We start from the raw sequence: 20111 nt of genomic DNA on the forward strand, positions 1-20111 counted from the left end.
CCAGACACTAAAAAACGGAGTTTGTGTGCTTTTTGTTTTTGCTCTCCAATGCACAGTGGAGATGTTTCCTCAGGATAATGAGATGGAGGTGGAGAGAGATGAGTTTGAGACGCACAGCGAGAGCGAGGCAGAGGCCTCCCCAGGCATGCAAGGGGACAACATTAAGATGGAGGTCAATGGGCAGATGCACTGTAAGCGGAAGAAGGTAAGCACAAGTTGTTTCTCTATGCCTCAATGTCTCCTGTATTGAAATATGCAGCAGGTGTTTCAGACGTCTGAAACAATGTGCCATTTCTGAGGCAATATATCTGCCAATGTAGGGTTTTTGGAGGAAACATTTGAGTAACACTGTAGAAGAGAACAGTACCAGCACTTAAGTAGTGTTGACTGTTTTAAGACGACTCCTGAAGATGGTGAGAAGATAAGATTTGCAATTTGACCATACATGAACCCGATTGGTGGATGGACAACAATTACATCCCTTGAACTTAAACACATTCTTACACATTGACACATGGGAGATTTCAAAAATCTACATTGACTAAATTGTGCTGCTTGTATTGCCAATATTAGATGTACAAAACAGAACAAAATTCAAGATGCCAAAAAATGCTTAATATGGCTACTGCTGAAGAGCTTATAAGAAGCAGTGCAGAGGGCCCCCCTTGAAATGTTTCACTCAGTACCTTGTGTTAGCACTTGCTTTCTTCAGGTAAAAGAAAGCCATGACCAAATTGCACTTCCTGGCAAAATGATGCACACATTTTAACAGTTGGCAACTCCTGCGAAAGATTTGACAGCTGTTGTATATTGTTAAGGCCATTCCATTTAGTTAGGAAATGCTGTTCAAAAAGAGCACAGTACTGCAGGTAATGAAGTTGAAGATTTTTAAAGAGTGACAGTCAGCATAGAGGATCCCTTCACAGGCAAGCTGTGTATAGCCAGCCAGCATAGAGGATCCCTTCACAGGTAAGCTGTGCAGAGCCAGCCAGCGCAGTCAGCATAGAGGATCCCTTCACAGGCAAGCTGTGCATAGCCAGCCAGCATAGAGGATCCCTTCACAGGTAAGCTGTGCAGAGCCAGCCAGCGTAGTCAGCATAGAGGATCCCTTCACAGGCAAGCTGTGCATAGCCAGCCAGCATAGAGGATCCCTTCACAAGCAAGCTGTGCATAGCCAGCCAGCGCAGTCAGCATAGAGGATCCCTTCACAGGCAAGCTGTGTATAGCCAGCCAGCATAGAGGATCCCTTCACAGGCAAGCTGTGTATAGCCAGCCAGCATAGAGGATCCCTTCACAGGTAAGCTGTGCAGAGCCAGCCAGCGCAGTCAGCATAGAGGATCCCTTCACAGGCAAGCTGTGTATAGCCAGCCAGCATAGAGGATCCCTTCACAGGTAAGCTGTGCAGAGCCAGCCAGCGTAGTCAGCATAGAGGATCCCTTCACAGGCAAGCTGTGCATAGCCAGCCAGCATAGAGGATCCCTTCACAAGCAAGCTGTGCATAGCCAGCCAGCGCAGTCAGCATAGAGGATCCCTTCACAGGAAAGCTGTGTATAGCCAGCCAGCATAGAGGATCCCTTCACAGGCAAGCTGTGCATAGCCAGCCAGTGCAGTCAGCATAGAGGATCCCTTCACAGACAAGCTGTGCATAGCCAGCCAGCATAGAGGATCCCTTCACAAGCAAGCTGTGCATAGCCAGCCAGCGCAGTCAGCATAGAGGATCCCTTCACAGGCAAGCTGTGCATAGCCAGCCAGCATAGAGGATCCCTTCACAAGCAAGCTGTGCAGAACCAGCCAGCGCAGTCAGCATAGAGGATCCCTTCACAGGCAAGCTGTGCATAGCCAGTCAGTGCAGTCCACATAGAGGATCACTTCAGCAGAACGAGGCAACAAGCGAGTTCAAAAAGTTACTGCTTTTGTTTGTTTTATAGCAACCAAGTTTGCTTTTAAGAGCAGCAAACAATCTGTTTTACTGCTGAATCTACCCCTTTTAAGCCCCCTTCTCCAAAATAAACTAGCTTCAAAACATAACATTTCCCAGTTCACTTAAGTGATCTAAAAGACTTGTTGAACACTGTAGACTTCTCTATGTATACATCCTACGTTAGGACTGTCTAAAATGCTGCAATGTAGCTCCCAAAGATTTTGTCTCTGGTATTTTAAGCCATTTTTTAGAATATTTTTTGTTTTCTTTCCACAGAAGCAGTCCAATTCCCTTCAGAAGAAGTTTAAGAGTCACCACTGGAAAGGAAAAGGCTTCAAGAAAGCTGAAAAAATGAAAACTTAAAATAAGAAAATTAAGCCAACATTTGTGTGTGTGGTGTTACCCGTCCTTCGTGGTGGTTCACTTTCACCTACACGTGTAAGCTGTGAAATAGCCACATATGTATGATATTTATTAACAAAAAATAAATGATGTCCCTGCATTCACTTTCTGCTGTTACAAATGAATGCTACTATATAATGGTATTTAAATATCCCTGCCAGGGGACCTCGTATGAGTTTGTAAAGTGTATCATCCAATTAACCATTTACATTTTTATGAACTTGACACTAGTTTCTCAGAAGAAAATAATATTGAAATCGCAACACACTTTTAAAAGCAAGTTTCTCTGGCTGCACTTTTTGTTTTTAATATAGTTAAAAACTAGTGTCAAACAGATGACAGCCCAGTTTCTAGGTCATGCTCAGTTTACCATAAAAATGTACAACAGAACTGGGTTATGGATTCATTTAAAAGTAACCCTTAGTACATGAATCAAAGTCAATGTATTTCTGACTCTCCCCAGAACTTTTTTTCTTTTTTTTTTATGAAGACACAGAAATCAAATTTAAATGTTTTTTAAAAAGCTAATTTCTTTATAACAATGAAGAAATGACATTGCACTGAAATAGATACCTCAAAATGCAGGCGTTTTCTTTTATTAAAGTTTAATATTAAAACAGATTTTTGAGAAGGAACATGGTATTCCAATAAAAAGGACATCTCATTTGGTTATGTAAAGTACATCAATATATAGTCATGCGTAGAGGTTATCAGAGCTCAACATGAATAGAATGGCAGAATTCAGCATATTTTATTCACCTATCACATGCAAAAAGAAAAACATTTATATATGTATACAGTGCCTATAGAAAGTCTACACCCCCTTGAACTTTTTTCACATTTTGTTGTGTCAGTGCCTCAGAGTTTCATGCATTTAAATGAGGATATTTTTCCACTTATCTACACACCATACTCCACACTGTTAAGGGGAAAAAAGTTAAGTACAAAACTGAAAGATCGTAATTGGATAAGTCTCCACCCCCCTGAGTTAATACTTGGTGGAAGCACCTTTGGCAGCAATTACAGCTGTGAGTCTCTACCAACTTTGCACACCTAGATTTGGCAATATTTGACCATTCTTCTTTACAAAACTGTTCAAGCTCTGTCAAGTTCCTTGGGGAGCGTTGATGAGCAGCAATCTTCAAGTCATGCCACAAATTTTCGATTGGATTTAGGTCAGGGCTCTGATTGGGCCACTCAAGGACATTTACCTTTTTGTTCCTTAGCCACTCCAGTGTAGCTTTGGCTGTGTGCTTTGGATCATTGTCATGCTGAAAGGTGAACTTCCGTCCCAGTTTCAACTTTCTTGCAGAGAGCAGCAGGTTTTCCTCAAGGACTTCACTGTACTTTGCTCCATTCATTTTCCCTTCTATCCTGACAAGTGCCCCAGTTCCTGCTGATGAGAAACATCCCCATAACATGATGCTGCCACCACCATGCTTCACACTAGGGATGGTGTTCTCTGGGTGATGCGCTGTGTTGGGTTTATGCCAAACATAATGCATTGCATTTAGGCCAAAAAGTTCCATTTTAGGTTCATCAGACCACAAAACTTTTTTGCCACAAGGCTATAAGGCAACAAAAGGTCTATATCATGCTGCTATAGTGACAGTTAACGTATAGCATCTCGGCAATGGTGTGGAGTAGTGGTTAGGGCTCTGGACTCTCGACCGGAGGGTCGTGGGTTCAATCCCAGGTGGGGGACACTGCTGCTGTACCCTTGAGCAAGGTACTTTACCTAGATTACTCCAGTAAAAAAAACAACTGTATAAATGGGTAATTGTATGTAGAAAAATAATGTGATATATTGTAACAATTGTAAGTCGCCCTGGCTAAGGGCGTCTATTAAGAAATAAATAATAATAATAATAATAATATCAGCACTTTCACAAAAGCAAATGGTGTCCTTTTTTTTGGAATACCTTGTTCCTTCTCAAACACCTGCATTTTGATGTATCTATTTCAGTACAATGTAGTTTCTTTATTGTAATAAAGAAATAAGCTTTTTTTTTTTTTTTTTTTTTTTTAAACATTTTAATTTAATTTCTGTTCCTTTTTTAAAATACATTAACTTTGATTCAGTTCTGGTGTACATTTTTTATGGTAAACTGAGCATGACCTAGAAACTGGGCTGTCATCTACAAACATCCTAAAAACGGGGCTGAATTCAGAAAAGCAGAGCAGTCCAGAATTTGGGATGTTATCTGAAAACCAAATCAACCCAGGTTCAACCAGCAGAGAAGTAGAGCTTGCCCAAAGAGTCCTACAGCTCAAAAAAGGATTTGGAAAAAGCAAAGGTAACCTTAAATACTCATAGGGTGTCAAATGCTGGTAGAGCCCCAGATACTAAGAAGGAGCCATATTGCATGAAGAGAAAGGTCAGAATCTACAGTTCAGAAAGGACCGAACAGGATGGTGGTGTTCTGCTAGAACTGTGGGGAGAATGGACACCATTGGAAAAGTGCTCTAATCCAGTGAATGCAGTGCTGGTTCAGCAAAAGCTCAAGAAAATATGAGAGAAACAGGCTGCAGTGTGGAAAAGCTTGTACTCTTTCACTTCCTTTAAACTAGATAGGTGTCTCTGTGCAGGACAGACAGACACAGAATTCATATACACCCAGTCCGAAGCCAATTCAAAAACACAATTCACCAGCTCCTCATCCAGATTTACAAGCCATACCTCCTAGTCTGGTTGGCGAGTCGTGTCACATTTGCTTTTCTTGATGGTGTCCGTTGTCTCTTTTTAGTTGACACAGGTTCACAGGTAACTTGCATAGCTCATTTTACAGTCAGTACTAGTCACATCTCATGTTACGCTCTACACAAGACTTACTCTGTGTTGTTGGTGCAGGAGGTAGTACTGTTCCTTATCTAGGATTTATAGAAGTGAATGTGCAATTTCCTAAGGATGTTCGTGGTATAGAAAACAGCTTTTACATGTTAGCTCTTGTTTGCCCTGACAATCAATCTAATGATATTGTACATCTCTTAGTGGAAAAAATGTACTTCGGCATCTCATGTGTGAGTGTGAGGAGAGGGCTGGTGCCCAATACTTGAAGAGACAGTCTATACGCTGTGACTGGGCTGCTGCTTATACCAACACAAGTGGTGAAGCTAATGCAAAAGCTACCAAAGTAAGATTAGCCAGTAAGACACCTGTTATCATTCCCAAGAACGAGTCCAAAGAGCTGAAATGTACACCGAGTAAGAATATCTACTGTAAAGGCTGCAGTATACTCATAGAGCCTGAAGGCCATCTCATTCCAGGAGGATTCATGGTTTACAATCAGCTGCTAGGAGTAGACCATCATAAATCATACCGAGGTTGGAGTCATGGTCAAAAATGCCTCTGACCATGTGTGACAAGGGTGGCATGTGTGGTGACATCAGACCAGGAAGAAGCTCCCACACAGACAGACTGGGGTACAACTGCACTGCGGTGCATTTAAATAAACAAAGTAAAAGGTTTAAAACAAAACAGTTTACAAAAATAAATTTTAAAAAAAACACCTCATTGGCCAAAAGAGACAAACCAAACACAGAACAAACAAGTATCGTGCTGGTGTAAACCAGCATGGGTAGCAATTGCTTTGGTATTGACTCTCTTGCAACTCACGTCTCGTTCCATCCTGAACACAAGAACCCATTGCAGTCAAAGCTGCAGGTCTTTCATATTCTGGCCGAGGGGTTAACTAACTATTAATTATCTTATTAACCCTCGGCCATAGTCTGCACAAGTTTACTAATTCTGCAGGACTGTCAGCTTATCAGTAGGTCATTTTAAAATAACACAATAACAAATAATGGTGGACAGCGCCTTGCTCGTCCTGCCAAATAATAAAATGCAAAATACATTAAATACAAAACACAAATCATAATATGCACAGGAGTGGGGAGTACCCTGTCACACCGCAAGCAGCAGTGTGGAGTAGTGGTTAGGGCTCTGGACTCTTGACCGGAGGGTCGTGGGTTCAACCCAGGTGGGGTAAGTCAGCTTGGATAAGGGCATCTGCTAAGAAATAAATGACATCACCTTACAACCCAGAAGTGTTATAGCTGCAGGGGTAACAGTGGATTGGATAAGGGCAGTAGATGTCTCCACATTAAATGTGATGGTGTTCTAGTGCTACTGCAGTATTGATGGAGGGAGAAAGGGTTGGTTCCAATAAAACACCAAGGCTGGAGTTGGATTTCGATAACTCACCAGTTTCTAAAGATTTTAAAAGAACATATTACTGCTAGGATAGTAGGCAGTGCTTTCTCCTTTCATGGTCTTGACATAGGACATGCCCGTGGGATAACACACAAAATAGTGCTCAGAGACAACACTCCATTCAAAGAGCGCACCCCTTGTGTCTCTCCAGCTGATTTTTCAGACCTCAGAAGTCATCTTCATGAGTTACTGGCTACTGGGATTATTGAGGAGTCTGCTAGCCCCTATGCAGCTCCAGTAGTCTTGGTTAGAAAGACAAACAGATCTTTACTAATGGTTGTGGACTATAGAAGACTGAATCGTCTAACCAGACGGGATGCATACCCACTTCCTAGAATAGAGAAGACTTGGATATACTTGGAGAAGTGGATATTATCAGACTGAAGTAGAAGTCTGACCGTGCCAAGACTGCATACACAATGCCATTTGGTAATTGGCAATTCAAGATGATGCCCCAAGGTTTAACCAACACTCCAGCTACATTTCAGAGAACAATGGAGCGGGTGATGTAATTTACAAGAAGTAGTTGCTGAAGATTTCAGCTATAACAGATTGGCCGACACCAAAGAACATCGGGGAGGCGAGGTCTTTTCTCGGCTTTGCAGGGTATTACAGACATTTTGTGGAGAAGTATTCAAGTCTTGCTAGACCATTAAATGATTTTTTGGTGGGTGAAGAAAGAAAAATGCATCATGGCAAACAAAAACAAGACAGCCTTTGGGCGATTAATGGACAGCAGATTGTAAACAGGCATTTGAATGCCTCAAACAGCAGCTCATGACAGTGCTAGTGTTGGGATTTACAGACTGGAAACTCCCTTACATATTACGTACCACAGAGCTCAGAGCAGCACTATATATACCAGGTCCAGCATGGTAAAATGAGGGTTATCTAAGAGTTCAAAGTAGTGACAGATAATAACCCTCTGACGTAGGTTCTCACAACTGCAAAATTGGATACTGCAGGACACAGGTGGTTGTCAGCCCTGTCTATCTATAACTTTGATATAAGCTATAGATCTGGGGGGGGGAAAAAAAAAACACACCGATGGTAGATGGCTTAGCTTGAAAACCCAATGGCCCTGCTACATATGATGATGACTCCTTGAAGCAAGTTGGAGAAGAAATAAAATGCTGTCCAGGACCACACAAGACTCTGATTTTGGCACCCTGTAATGGTACTTACCCAGACACTTGAATCACAACAGCCTAGTGAGCAAGAGGATTCCGAGATAGAAGTGAGTGGAGACAGACCTAGTGCTGTAGAAGCTTTACCTAATGGGGAGGGAGCCATTCCAGATGATTCTGAATTTCTAGAACCATGGCCAGGGCAACCAGCACTACCTGGACTAACTTTAGAGGACTGGAAGGTTCTTCAAAGCAGGGACATTAAACTGTCCCGCATTACCCAGCTGTTGGGGAAAGTCAGGAAGCTTGAAGAAAAATTCAGGTCACAGACCCTTGAAGTAAGATTACTTTTAAAAGAGTGGTCTAAATTTCTACTTAAAAGAGGGTGTTCTACTTCGGGAGGTGATGAGGAATGAAGAACTACATGATCAGTTGGTAATTCCGCAGTCACCAGGCTAGAACTTTGGAAGGAGTACATGACGAGACTGGACATCCTGGCTAAGAGAACTTTGGATTTAGCTACAGCACAATTTTATTGGCTAAGAATGACCTGGGATGTGGAGCAATTGCGAGAGGTGCTTACACAGAAAAGCAAGAGCAGAGAAAAGACAACTGGCCAATAAACATAGATGGGATAAGAAGGCCATAGCATCATCCTTGGAGGAAGGAGATCAGGTCCTGGTTAGGAATGTAAATCTGTGTAGGAAGCACAAAATAGCTGATCACTGGGAACATGCAGTTCACACTGTGGTACGGCAGGTTAGAGAAGAGCTGCCAGTCTATGTGGTTAGACCAGAGAAAGACAATGGACCTAAGAGGACACTGCACAGAGACATGTTGCAGCCATGCAGACTCACATCGGCTAAGGAGTTGATGATTGCGCAGTACCCGAGAAGGCACAACGCATGAGGACAAGGCAGACTGCAGGGACCCTGGATGGAACTGGAAATTCTGATGAAGATGATGCAGATTAAATCGGTAATTCCTTCTAGAGATGAACAGAACATTGCTGGCTCTGGATTGAACTCTGAACTCCTGAGTTTTGTACTTACCTGCCAATGACTGACGAAGATCCTCTGCCTCATTCTTCACTGCCTGTAGATGATGTAACAGGACCAGTAACAGGTTACTACTGAAAGGGAAACACCAGAGGAAGTCTCGGAATCGGCACTGGGTGAACTTCCACACAGTTCCAAAACTCAGCCTAGGGAAACAATAGCTCCCTAAGTGTTGCGTCAATCAGAGTGAGGAAACTCCCATCCAAGTTCAAAGACTTTGAAGTAACTTCCGAATGACGACTGCTAACAATGAACCCGATCACGATAGATCTGTTTCACAAACAGCAAAACAAAATGATGTTGGAACAGTTGCATAAACCGACCAAGCTATTGATTCAGGCTTTGATTTGGCATTAGCATATAGAAGATGATTAGGTAAGCGATTTTCATTACTTTAGTTTTGTTGATAAAATTAGCAGGATTTGCTGTAAATTTAGTTTTAGATAATAGTGCTGTAAAAATTAAATAAATGTTGGTAGCAGCTATATTCTGATACTTATTAAAATAAATAAATATTTTTTTCTTTTATGTTTTCTGTTTTAACAGAGGCAGCTTGTATTTCCAATTTTACCGAGTATGTAAAAAAAACCTGCATATAAATGACAGAAAAACAACTTTGATAAACAAATTAGTGTTTTTATTTAGTAGATTATATGGGGGCATTACAGCTACGGCCAAAAGGTTTGCATCACCCTATAGAACTAACCCTATAGAATGTTGCTTCATAAAGTCAAATGAAACCTGTTGAATAATGTTACGTTAAGTTATTGAATTACATATTGCTTTGTAGTTTCCAAAAATTGAACATGAAATACTGTACTACTATCGTGGTTTCCGGAGAAAAAATTTGCGATATCATTTTGTAGTTTCTTTGATCGCATGATGTTAAATAAAAATATCTAAAATTATGCCAATATAGTTTTGCTAATTATTATTTTTTTATAAAATGTCTCAATCCTAACATTCTAGGTGATGGAAAACTTTTGGCTATATATGTACATTATATTGGAGTACATAGCCTACGGTCTGGTACTGACAACTACCATTACACTTTTCTGCAATATTGTAGCAGAAAGTCAGTTGCATAGTGCATACCGATTGCAGACTAGCAGTACCGCACCGCCTCGTAACCTGTGTGCTCCGGCCTTAAATTGAAAGCTCAACATTGAGCTTTGAAACAAAAGCAAGATCGTAATTTTAAGAACCATCACAACCAGAATTTAATTTGCATGCTACTTGCTTTGATAAAGTGCAAATAAAACACACTGCTTATATCCCTGCTATTGTCACCTGGCACCTTAAATGATCACTAAACACTATTCTAAAATCCTCCAGCACTGCAACACACTCCCACCCCCCCTCCCCCTCATTAAAACACAAAGGAATCAATTCTCAGGCAAAGTTGCCCTGAACATTAGTATTTACTTAATACTGAGGGTGAAATTCACAAAGGCTTTTTACTCAGCATTTTCTTTTCTAAAAGGAGAAAAACATACATTTAATTTGCAAAACATGAAATAAACATGTTTTTTTTTTTTCATTTTACACAATCAGTGTTGTGAATTGTGGATTTATCCTTGTTATATCATTATGTTGTTATAACATTACAGCTGCATGAGTCTGTGTGAATACAAGACAGAACTTAAGAAGATTTACACAAAACACCAGTTTACAGCTGACAAAATAATCCCTTCAGTTTTAGCAGTTCTATAGGTCTTAGAATGTGAAGTTTTGAAAGAAACACATTAGTAAACCTAGTTAATCTATGATATCTGGTACGACTGCAGGTTAGATAGAGCTGCACATTCTGGTGATTTCACCTGGAGGATAAAATAGTTCACCCCACTAATTTCTCGGCTTCTTTCCTGTCATTAACTAACTAGCTGCTCCCCCTACTGACTGTCAGTAAAATACTTCGACCCAGAAGACACTTCTGAGGTGAAATAACCCAGGAAGTGTAACAGAATTTCAGAGAATAAGATTGGAATCTGAGATTTTTCTTGAACCTTGTGTGGTACCAGATTTATATTTTTTATGAAAATACAGGTTTGCTTAACATTTCTTCCTAAACTGCACATTTGAGACTTATGTAGCTAATGTGCAAAACAGGGTTGATTATGAAATAACTTGATTAGCTACAATGATTTTAATATAGGTCAAGCCCCTCCACCACCACAAGAAGCACAGGGACACCATTTGATTGTCATGGCAAGCAGTCAGGCCACCAGAATTCATGCTACAGGGCAGTGCCAACAGAACTAAAGTGCTGACTTCTGAAAAACAGTCTCCTCGGTCTTATTGCAGGACCACCATCTGTGTAGGGCATGGCCTGGCAAGCCCTCCACACCAGTGCTGCTGCCGGCTGTACAACAGCAAACCTATACAGACCAGCGAACGATTCAGGGGAACTCAAACATGGGAACATTTGGCTAAGAGGCACTAGTCTTTATTTGTTTGTCAATCCATAGGTACAGAAACACAGCACATTACGTGCAGTCAGGCACATAAAAAGACCCTTTCTCTGATTTGTTTAGTCTCTGGTGTGTACATGGAAATCCTGCAAGTAACATTTCCGCGGAACCCCTATATTTCTTTCTACAGCTCGGTATGCATGTAGATCCATAGAAATTCACTTTGTGGATCTCCGTGCATCCTATGAAGCAAAATAAAACGTTCTGTAGAGACTATGGGAATTTCAAAATACATTTCACAAAGAATGGAGAGAATTGAGGAAATGAAAACTTTTTAGATAGTGCCAGGCTGCGATGCTGCTTTCATGTTGTAGAGCATTTTACAACAATGTAAAACAATCTGACACACCAGTGCATTACACGTAGACTCAAACCTGTTTTAATTTGCTTTTCTCCAGGTGTCACAGTTTACATCCCGAGCCTGCATACCCTTCTTACTAAACTACCTTTTTGACTCTCAGTTCAAAATGCTCCAGTAACTTCAACCTCACCAGTTCCTTTGGGTTTATGATACGTACAGTATAATACATAGAATTATATTTTTGTACTAGTAGAAACAAGTCAAAATTTCTTTCAATTTTTCATGTACTTTTAATTTCAAAACTTAGATATTTGATAATTCAACTTTAGCAGATTGTGTCTTGATAAAAACGACATTTAAAATAACCCATTCATTTCCCATTCATTTTGTTTTTCTCTTAAACTGGGGAGGATTCTGACCTCCCAAATGTCTAACATATATATATATATATATATATATATATATATATATATATAAAATAAAAAGGTTCCGATGAGGGTTACCATTTCAATGTGAAAGCAGCACTAGCAATTCACATTCAGGTTTCTAAAAGGGGTTTCATGCCATCACAAAACAGGTCATCATTCTGCAGAGTTTCACCCTGAACAGATTTGCCCAATGATGACCAACCACCACAGTTCAAAAGTCATTTTCCTTTGTTTTTCTATTTTACAAAGTACAGTCAGTAACATTCCCCTTCATGTCAGACCCTGTGGCACCGAGAGGGATCCCTGCCACAGACACTTTCCACATGCTTGCTTTGTTGTATCCTCACGATAACACTTTCAAATAATGGTCGCAAATTCACAATGAATTCGGACTGAATACCACAGGAACAACATCTGCATATCTTAAGCACTTCCTCGAAGTTCTGAATCAATTAATTTTGAATTCAGCCCTGTTAATACATGTGGGTTTAAATTACCCCTATTCATTCCATGTTCCTTTGTAACAAAACTAAATCGACATGAATTAAGAGAGCTGAATTGAAAATGAAAAACTTCAAAACTCAAAGGAAGTGCATAAGATATTCAGGTGCTATTCCTGCGAGTCCTGAACTTTAATGTGAAAAGGTAAACCAAGCACACATCAGACAAAAAGCATTGACATATGGACCACCTAATTAAATATCCAGCATGCTCCTAACAATGCAGCACAGGAGTTAGCAGGGGCTAAGAAAAGCACACATTACATTTAAAAGTGTGATAAGAAACAGCATCAAACTCTTAAACAAAACATTCATAAAGCTGTTGATGGGGAGTGCTCCTATTGGCTGGTCCTGTAAAAATGATTAGCAACAAATCCATGCGTTTATGCCAGTTTTATTTGTTAATGCATTAAAGCCACTCAACAGGGCCAGAAACAGAGCACTGCAAGTCCTGCCATTGTGCAGCACTAACTTTGAAGATGCCTGCTTTTCAGGCACCTGTGTCAACACTATATTGAACTGCAGTGCTGCGTTTCGAATATCCTCGTAGAGCACTCCTGTTCAGCAAGCATGTGGAAATGAAGCCTTAGTCTCTCATGCTCTACATCGAAGGAGTTTAAGGCACTCAGATTGACCCCCCATAATGGGAGCACACTAACCATATCCTTGCACTAAACGTCACCGTGGATCGCTAAAGCGACATCCTCTCCTTTTGTCTCCCAAGCAGTCATCTCCCACACATAGGAGATCCTTACACCGATGCTGTCACTATTCATACTGTTTCTTCATCTATTTTTTCATTTTGGTAATGTTTCATTAACACATACATATCATTGCTGCGCATTCATAATAGTAAATGTTGTGTTCTACACTGACTGGGCAAAATATTAATCTGCTGCTGAAGCCCACAATTCACAGCTCCACATCTTTCCAGTGATTTTCTTCAAACATTACCCTTCTCTTCTATAACTAAACACTGTAGTGCTATATTTATAAATAATAAAATAAATTTTCTAAAAATGTTTGGACTTCAGGTGAAGACACTGAAAATGTCTACTCCAAACTTTTGTCATTGAACTTCAGTTTCTGTACATTGCTCTTGTAGTAGATCTATACATTCCCACATGCACATGGATACAGATCTGGTTCAAATACCAGAATGGAGAATAATCAATTCATAAGAAAGTTGTAAAATGTAGATCTGACACGTATGGTAAGATACTGGAGCTACAGAATTAAAATGGGCCTGCAACACGAATGTCTTTCACCAATCAGTGCAGCTGCTTCTGTCAAATATGAGATTGCCTATAAAACTATACAATGTGAAAAATCAAAAACACAAACATTTTACAAGCAGCTCCTCATTATGATCCACAGCTTTTAAACACTCACAGTAGTGCTACACTTACAAATACGAAAAGTAATAAATTCAAATGACAATGTTTCAACTAGAAGTCTCTCTCAGTCTTTGACACATATTAACGTCTAGTTGAAAAGTTTGTCATTGAATTTATTATGTTTCGTTCAGCATTTATAGATCCTCATTGTGGAAGACATCCTAATTTTTGCTTTAAATCAATATGCAAAACGTTTTTGACACAATCTTAAGGAAACACAGAACCTTATCTAGCACTGGCTATTTCTGTGCTTCTGTCAAGGAGACAAGGAGGAGAATGTCCCTTTACCCCTTGCAGGCCCACACAGTTAACCTTTGCTGCAACACATTATATTGTAAGAGCTCAATTAGATGTGAAAACAGGAGCAGGAAGAAGGGATTAAGGGGAGATAGTGAAATGCAGCAAACTAACTTAGCAAAGGCCATCCATACAGCTATAGAGCTGTTGCAAAGAGCCTCCACTGTCATGCCAAACATCCCCAAATACCTTAGCCACTGAACCTTTTTTTTTTTTTTAATGAACAGTAAAGAATTTGTAAAGGGGGTAGTGCCAAATCCTGGTCAAACTCATTCATATGGTGTACAATTTTAGTAAAATAGTGTTATGCTCTCATACAAAGTTTGCAAAGGTGCTATCCACACACATACACAAAGGCACACACATATCCACTTCACATTCTTTAGGTCGGCCAGTGTTCTCTCACCATTCCTGTAAACCATAGTGCAATAACACCCAGACCCCTTCCCTGCGCAGACAAGTGGGGTCCAGTAACAAAGCTCCTGCAAAAGGCTACGGTCCCCCTATCTACCTCCCCAGACAGCATCTCAACAGAAAAGGATTCTTATGAGAACCAATCTGTTGTGTCTGAGAGAACCAGAAATAGGAACGTCTGGATTTTATTTTAAAGATGATATATTCAAGACCCCTATTGGGTAATTCCAGTGTACGTTTTTGTTTCAAACTGTCTGTCATAGAATGGCTCTCGTGGACCGAGCAAAACTCAAAGGAGTTTGAGAAAGTAGATACATTAGTTGTCAAAGACCAAAGAGAAAGGTGGGGTGCCAGCACATCTGGTGGTCTCTCTAGTTTTCTAAAATAAATTAAGGCTGCCGGTCACCGCAAACAGGTGCCAGGGTCTGAGAAGCTGCTGGTCTCAGATAGGAAAGGGGTTCCGTCTCCTTCATTACATGACCTGCCCTGTCATGCAGACAGCAGTGTGCAAAACCAGCTGAAGCTATTTTAACAGTCAATGGATCATCAAGGCAGCTTGCAGGCAAACTCCAGCATATTCAGACGTTGTTTCCCTCTGATACAAGATTGAATTAGGATTCTCAGTCCATGTTCCTCTCATCCGAGGAACTTCCCTTCTCTAGTGCAAACGTACACAACCAGCAGGCGTTTATATCAAATAAAAAAAGGCTTCTCTCAAAGGGACAGATGAATGTGGTATTTGGCCAATTCTGGGGCTGATCACTCAGCAAGCCTTGTTGTCCAGCTCCCCCACCTCACCTCCCTTCCCAGCAGTTTAAAGCCCTGAATCTTCAATTCTTCATAAAGCAGTCTGAAATGTTGCAGTATATCTTCAGACAACCAAAGCAATTTTGCAGGTTAGTGGCTTGATAATTGTATTCTTGATTAGTTATGCATGCAAGCATTGTGTGTGTGCGTACGTGCATATGATGTGGGGTGCAAGCGCTAGCAGCTGTTTGTGTGTGCAGACATTTGCAAGTGCATGAATTTATACCTGTATGTAACAACCTTCTTTAGGTACAGGTTTATTTAAGTCTCTCTTGGGTATCTACAGCTACATTTTTATAGGTTCTTCTTTCCAGAACCATACTAATGCAGTTCATAAACAAAAATGGCAGGCTTTTCATGTTTCCTTTTTTTTATTTATTTGTTGTGTCAATAAAAATCCACCCATCCCTATAGTTTTATAGGGAGTAGTTACTGCTGTTTTTAAATTGTATGGTCCTCTCAACAAAAACATGCTGATGGAAATTCTGTTGACAGTAAGGAAATTAGAAACTGTGTGGCTGTCATTGCAAGCGTGTAATATTTGGGGTACTGTGGGGGAGAGAAAAGTAACATAATATGCCTGTGTGTGTAGGTGTGTGTGTGTGGTGTGTATATATGCCTGTTGATTTTGTATAGGTTTCCCGTTGCCGGACACTCATTGCATGTTTATCTGCAGTGGTTCTCCATTTTCCTCTTGCCGTCTATCAGGCGTGTGTGGTCGACCGCCGCTGCCTTCCGCAAGATTGAGGGGGGTCTGTGCCTGTGGACCCCCAGAGGCTTCAGCAAGCCCTACATCGTCCTCCTCCTCCTCCTCCTCCCCCTCCCCCTCGGGCTCCTGCCCCTCTGGTTCGAAGGGTGGGTCGGGGCTTCCCTCCAGCTCGAGGCCGGGGCTGGGATGAGTTCTTGACGGTTCTTTGCGCTCGGTGTAGATCCGCTGCTCAAAGCTAAAACCGGCAGCGGTCAGCGGTTGGAAATCAGGCTCGAAAAGCAGGCCAGCAGCTCCCTGCCCCGGCACGCCAGCACCGGGCACTCCACCGCGGTACACCTCCATCCCGTCCGGCAACATTGACTTGATCTTGGGAAGCCAGCGCTTACGGACACGCCGTGCATTGGTGCACATGTCAGCCGCAATGACATTCATCTCACTCTCCTTGAAATTTGGTGCAAAATTCTGACAGTACACTGGAAAAAGAGAACAAATAGCTGCGATAGTAACACATACCTCCTGCCAAGGATATAAACACATAATTTGTCCCAGCACTAAGACGTATGCATGCGTGTGTGCATACTCACGTTTGACAGCGTTGAGGATTCGGCTGTCCAGCGGTTTCCGGCTGGGGTCGCTGGTTGATGAGCGGATTCCTGTCCCACAGCTGTTAGCTAGAGTGTTCCTGCAAAAACATATTTTAGATACTAAAATCACCCAGCAGGGGGCAGCACTAAAGCTACTCAAATCAAATACATTCACTGGAGGTATGACTGAATGGAGCTTTAGCTGACATATATAAAAGGGCTGTCGGAACTTTAATAGATTCAAAGACGTTTAACACTACCCTCCAGAAAGTACTTGGAGAGATGGTGGCATTTGTTACGTGTTTTACATAACAGAAGGTCCCTGGTAACTGACTGATCCCAAGTTAGTCTTAAAGGATCCCAGTGATTCAGCAACAACAGCATGACTGCATAACCCATTCCATACCCTCAATGCCCTCTGTGTGAAGAAGCGTCTCCTACCCTCCGTCTTAAGTCTGTCGCTACGAAATAGATTCAGTTCTTTCAAGCTTAATAGCCAATTCCTTGCCCTGGGATTAGTCTGTTTGCTGGACTCCTTGTGGTACTGTAGTGATCAAAATGACAGTACTCCAAGTCAACACTCAGTAGTGCATTTTATCTCAGTCTTGCTTAATAAATACTCTGGTGATACCAAAGCAAAAATACACTTCTTTATACAGAAACATTGGTTTCTGTTATGTTAGGGCTGTCGAAACAGTAACATCTATCAAGTTCACAGTGTGATGAAAATGTAGCAGTTTTAATAAAAAAAAAAATAGGAGGCAGTGTGGTCCAGTGGTTAAAGAAAAGGGCTTGTAACATTGAGGTCCTCGGTTCAAATCCCACCTCAGCCACTGACTCATTGTGTGACCCTGAGCAAGTCACTTAACCTCCTTGTGCTCCATCTTTCGGGTGAGACGTAGTTGTAAGTGACTCTGCAGCTGATGCATAGTTCACACACCCTAGTCTCTGTAAGTCGCCTTGGATAAAGGCGTCTGCTAAATAAACTAATAATAAAAAATAATAAAAAATAACCTATTTAATAGGGTCCAAGCTACTCTCGTCTGTTTTTTACTGTTAGATTTATGGCTATAACTCTTAACTATAAAAGGTTACTGGTACATGTCATACAGGAAATGAATGTGCACACACTAGGCTTTCATAAAAAACCATCTGACACTCACCCTGTTCAATATAGATAGCAAAAAAACATGGAAAAAAGGAGATGCTTTTTAGAAGAAAAAAAAAAATGTTTGTAAAAAATTTTAGCATGGCCAGCTCAAATCTGACAGTGCACAAATGAAACTTCCACATATAGAGAATTTAGTTTTAACAAATTGGATACAAAATAAAAGGATTTATGGCCATATATGCAAAAAGGGACCAAAAGCAAAAAAAAGGTTAATTGAAAATGTGCAAAAAAAACAACACACCACACCCTTCAAATGATTTGTCCCAGGCAGCCTGATCATGTGGCACAATATGGGGCTGTTCACTGTGGCTTGAATAGCCAGCAGGGTGGTGACCAGGGCAACATAACCCTAAACAGCTCTGGTCTCGTGCTTCTGATCCACAAGAGAGGAAAAAAATATATATATTTATTGGAATAGGTCCTTGTGCCTTCGATGTTGTGTGAAAATGTTTGATTACTGCACCAAGATAGGTCTGTCTTCAGTGCAGCAGAACACTCGCATTCAAGGCTATCTCCTAGTATGGTCATCGACTGGAAATACACAACATCAATAAACAAAAGAAACACATAAAACAGTAAAAAGGCAAAGAATAAAAAATTTAGCATAACACTACATTATAAAAAATGTGTTTTTAATCTTGTTTTAAAAGCAGTGACACTTGGTGCTTCCCTTACAGAGCTAGGCATTCCACAGTTTTGGAGCCCTAGAACTAAATGCTCTCCCACCTGTGTGTTTTTTTTTTTTTTTAATTTGTGGGACAGTAAGCAACCTGGCATTCTGTGATCTAAGTGAGTGTCTAGGAATATATGGTATTATTTTAAATACAATGGTGCAAGGCCATTTAATGCCTTAAGTTAAAAGCAACACCTTAAAATCTATCCAGAATTGGACCGGAAGCCAGTGCAGAGATGCTAGCACAGGAGTAATGTGATCTTGTCTCCTAGTCCAGGTTAAAATTCTAGCTGCTGCATTTTGTACAAGTTGCAATCGAGATATAACATGGCTATGAATACCACAGAATAGGGCATTACATTAATCAGTTCTGGAAGACACAAAAGCATGCATCAATCTCTCAGTATCTGAGTGGGAAAGAATACCTCTCAATTTGGAAATATTTCTTAGTGACATTCCTGATGTGTGTCTCAAAAGACTTGGGTTGAAGATCACAAGACCCTATAATCATCACTTATGTTTTTATCGGAGTTAAGCATTAAAACATTTTCAAAACCTCAATTTGTTTTGTGTTAGCAAGACAGGTATTCAATATTTACAGCTGAGGTGTCACCCTGTTTCAGGGATTAATATAGCTGTGTAGCACCATCGTAAATGAAAATTAACTGCATAGCTATGAATGTAACCCACGCTCCCTCAGTGTAGGCATGACTGCGCACCCCACGCTCCCTCAGTGTAGGGCATGACTGCGCACCCCACGCTCCCTCAGTGTAGGGCATGACTGCGCACCCCACACTCCCTCAGTGTAGGGCATGACTGCGCACCCCACACTCCCTCAGTGTAGGGCATGACTGCGCACCCCACACTCCCTCAGTGTAGGCATGACTGCGCACCCCACGCTCCCTCTGGTGTAGGGCATGACTGCGCACCCTGTGTGCCCTCATGGCCTCATTGTGCAGGTAGATGGAACAACCACCTCACCTGTCAAAGAAGGTAGCTAGCAGGCGCCGCAGAAGCACCTTGTGTTTGATGCCGGCACACAGGTGACAGTTCATCAGCTGGCCTCGGGTAATGTACACCCCTGTACCTGAGAAAGGGAAACAAACAGTCAGGCACAGATGCAATGGCTTCCTCAGGTTTGAAACAATAACAGGTTAAGTAAATGATAAAATTTTTGGATTTCATAATGTAGGAAATGCAAGGTATCTCGATTTGCTTCATATATTTAGGGTACATTACATGTATAATGAATAAGGAGACTGGTCAGCATTACTGAAAGGCGGGAGCAGGCTGCATGCCCCATCAAGCACAGCTCGGATATATTTTATCAGCAGAGAATTCCAGTCCAAGCTGAACACAGCCATTGCTGTGGCTGAGGCAGAGGTATCAAAAAGAAGATGTCAAATCATAGCCAATACCTTGGTAGGTGAATCAGAAAGCCAAATACATTGCGTCTAAAACAGAAGAAAATTATATCCAGGTGATTATGTATAATCAAATAATTACACAAAGAATACGCGATGCTTAAATTTGATAGCTATTCCGTCCAACTTCCCTTTCTCTCATTAAGAGGGGTGTCTGATGCCTAAAAAACTGAAAAGCAGTGAAAAACTGAAATGCTGATGTGGTGAGCTTGTT

General features: G+C 41.1%; 2 protein-coding genes across 2 annotated transcripts in view; one reads left to right on the forward strand and one right to left on the reverse strand.

The window, feature by feature from the left end:
- The window catches only part of LOC117397008 (surfeit locus protein 2-like), a 28881-nt gene extending 26454 nt beyond the window's left edge, over nt 1-2427 (forward strand). The window contains exons 5-6 of the mRNA XM_033995515.3: nt 57-205; nt 2198-2427. Of these exons, the coding sequence (XP_033851406.3) occupies nt 57-205; nt 2198-2284 (236 nt within the window). The 3' untranslated portion in view covers nt 2285-2427. The remainder of the gene's footprint in view (nt 1-56; nt 206-2197) is intronic.
- A 7683-nt stretch (nt 2428-10110) lies between these two features.
- LOC117396923 (nucleus accumbens-associated protein 2-like) overlaps nt 10111-20111 on the reverse strand; it is a 45801-nt gene continuing 35800 nt past the window's right edge. Inside the window, exons 4-6 of the mRNA XM_033995277.3 lie at nt 19455-19560; nt 16630-16727; nt 10111-16518 (exon numbers count right to left, since the gene is read on the reverse strand). Coding sequence (XP_033851168.1) covers nt 15992-16518; nt 16630-16727; nt 19455-19560 — 731 coding nt within the window. The 3' untranslated portion in view covers nt 10111-15991. The remainder of the gene's footprint in view (nt 16519-16629; nt 16728-19454; nt 19561-20111) is intronic.

The sequence above is a fragment of the Acipenser ruthenus genome, chromosome 31 (assembly GCF_902713425.1).
Source record: "Acipenser ruthenus chromosome 31, fAciRut3.2 maternal haplotype, whole genome shotgun sequence".
NCBI classification, from domain to species: Eukaryota; Metazoa; Chordata; class Actinopteri; order Acipenseriformes; family Acipenseridae; genus Acipenser; species Acipenser ruthenus.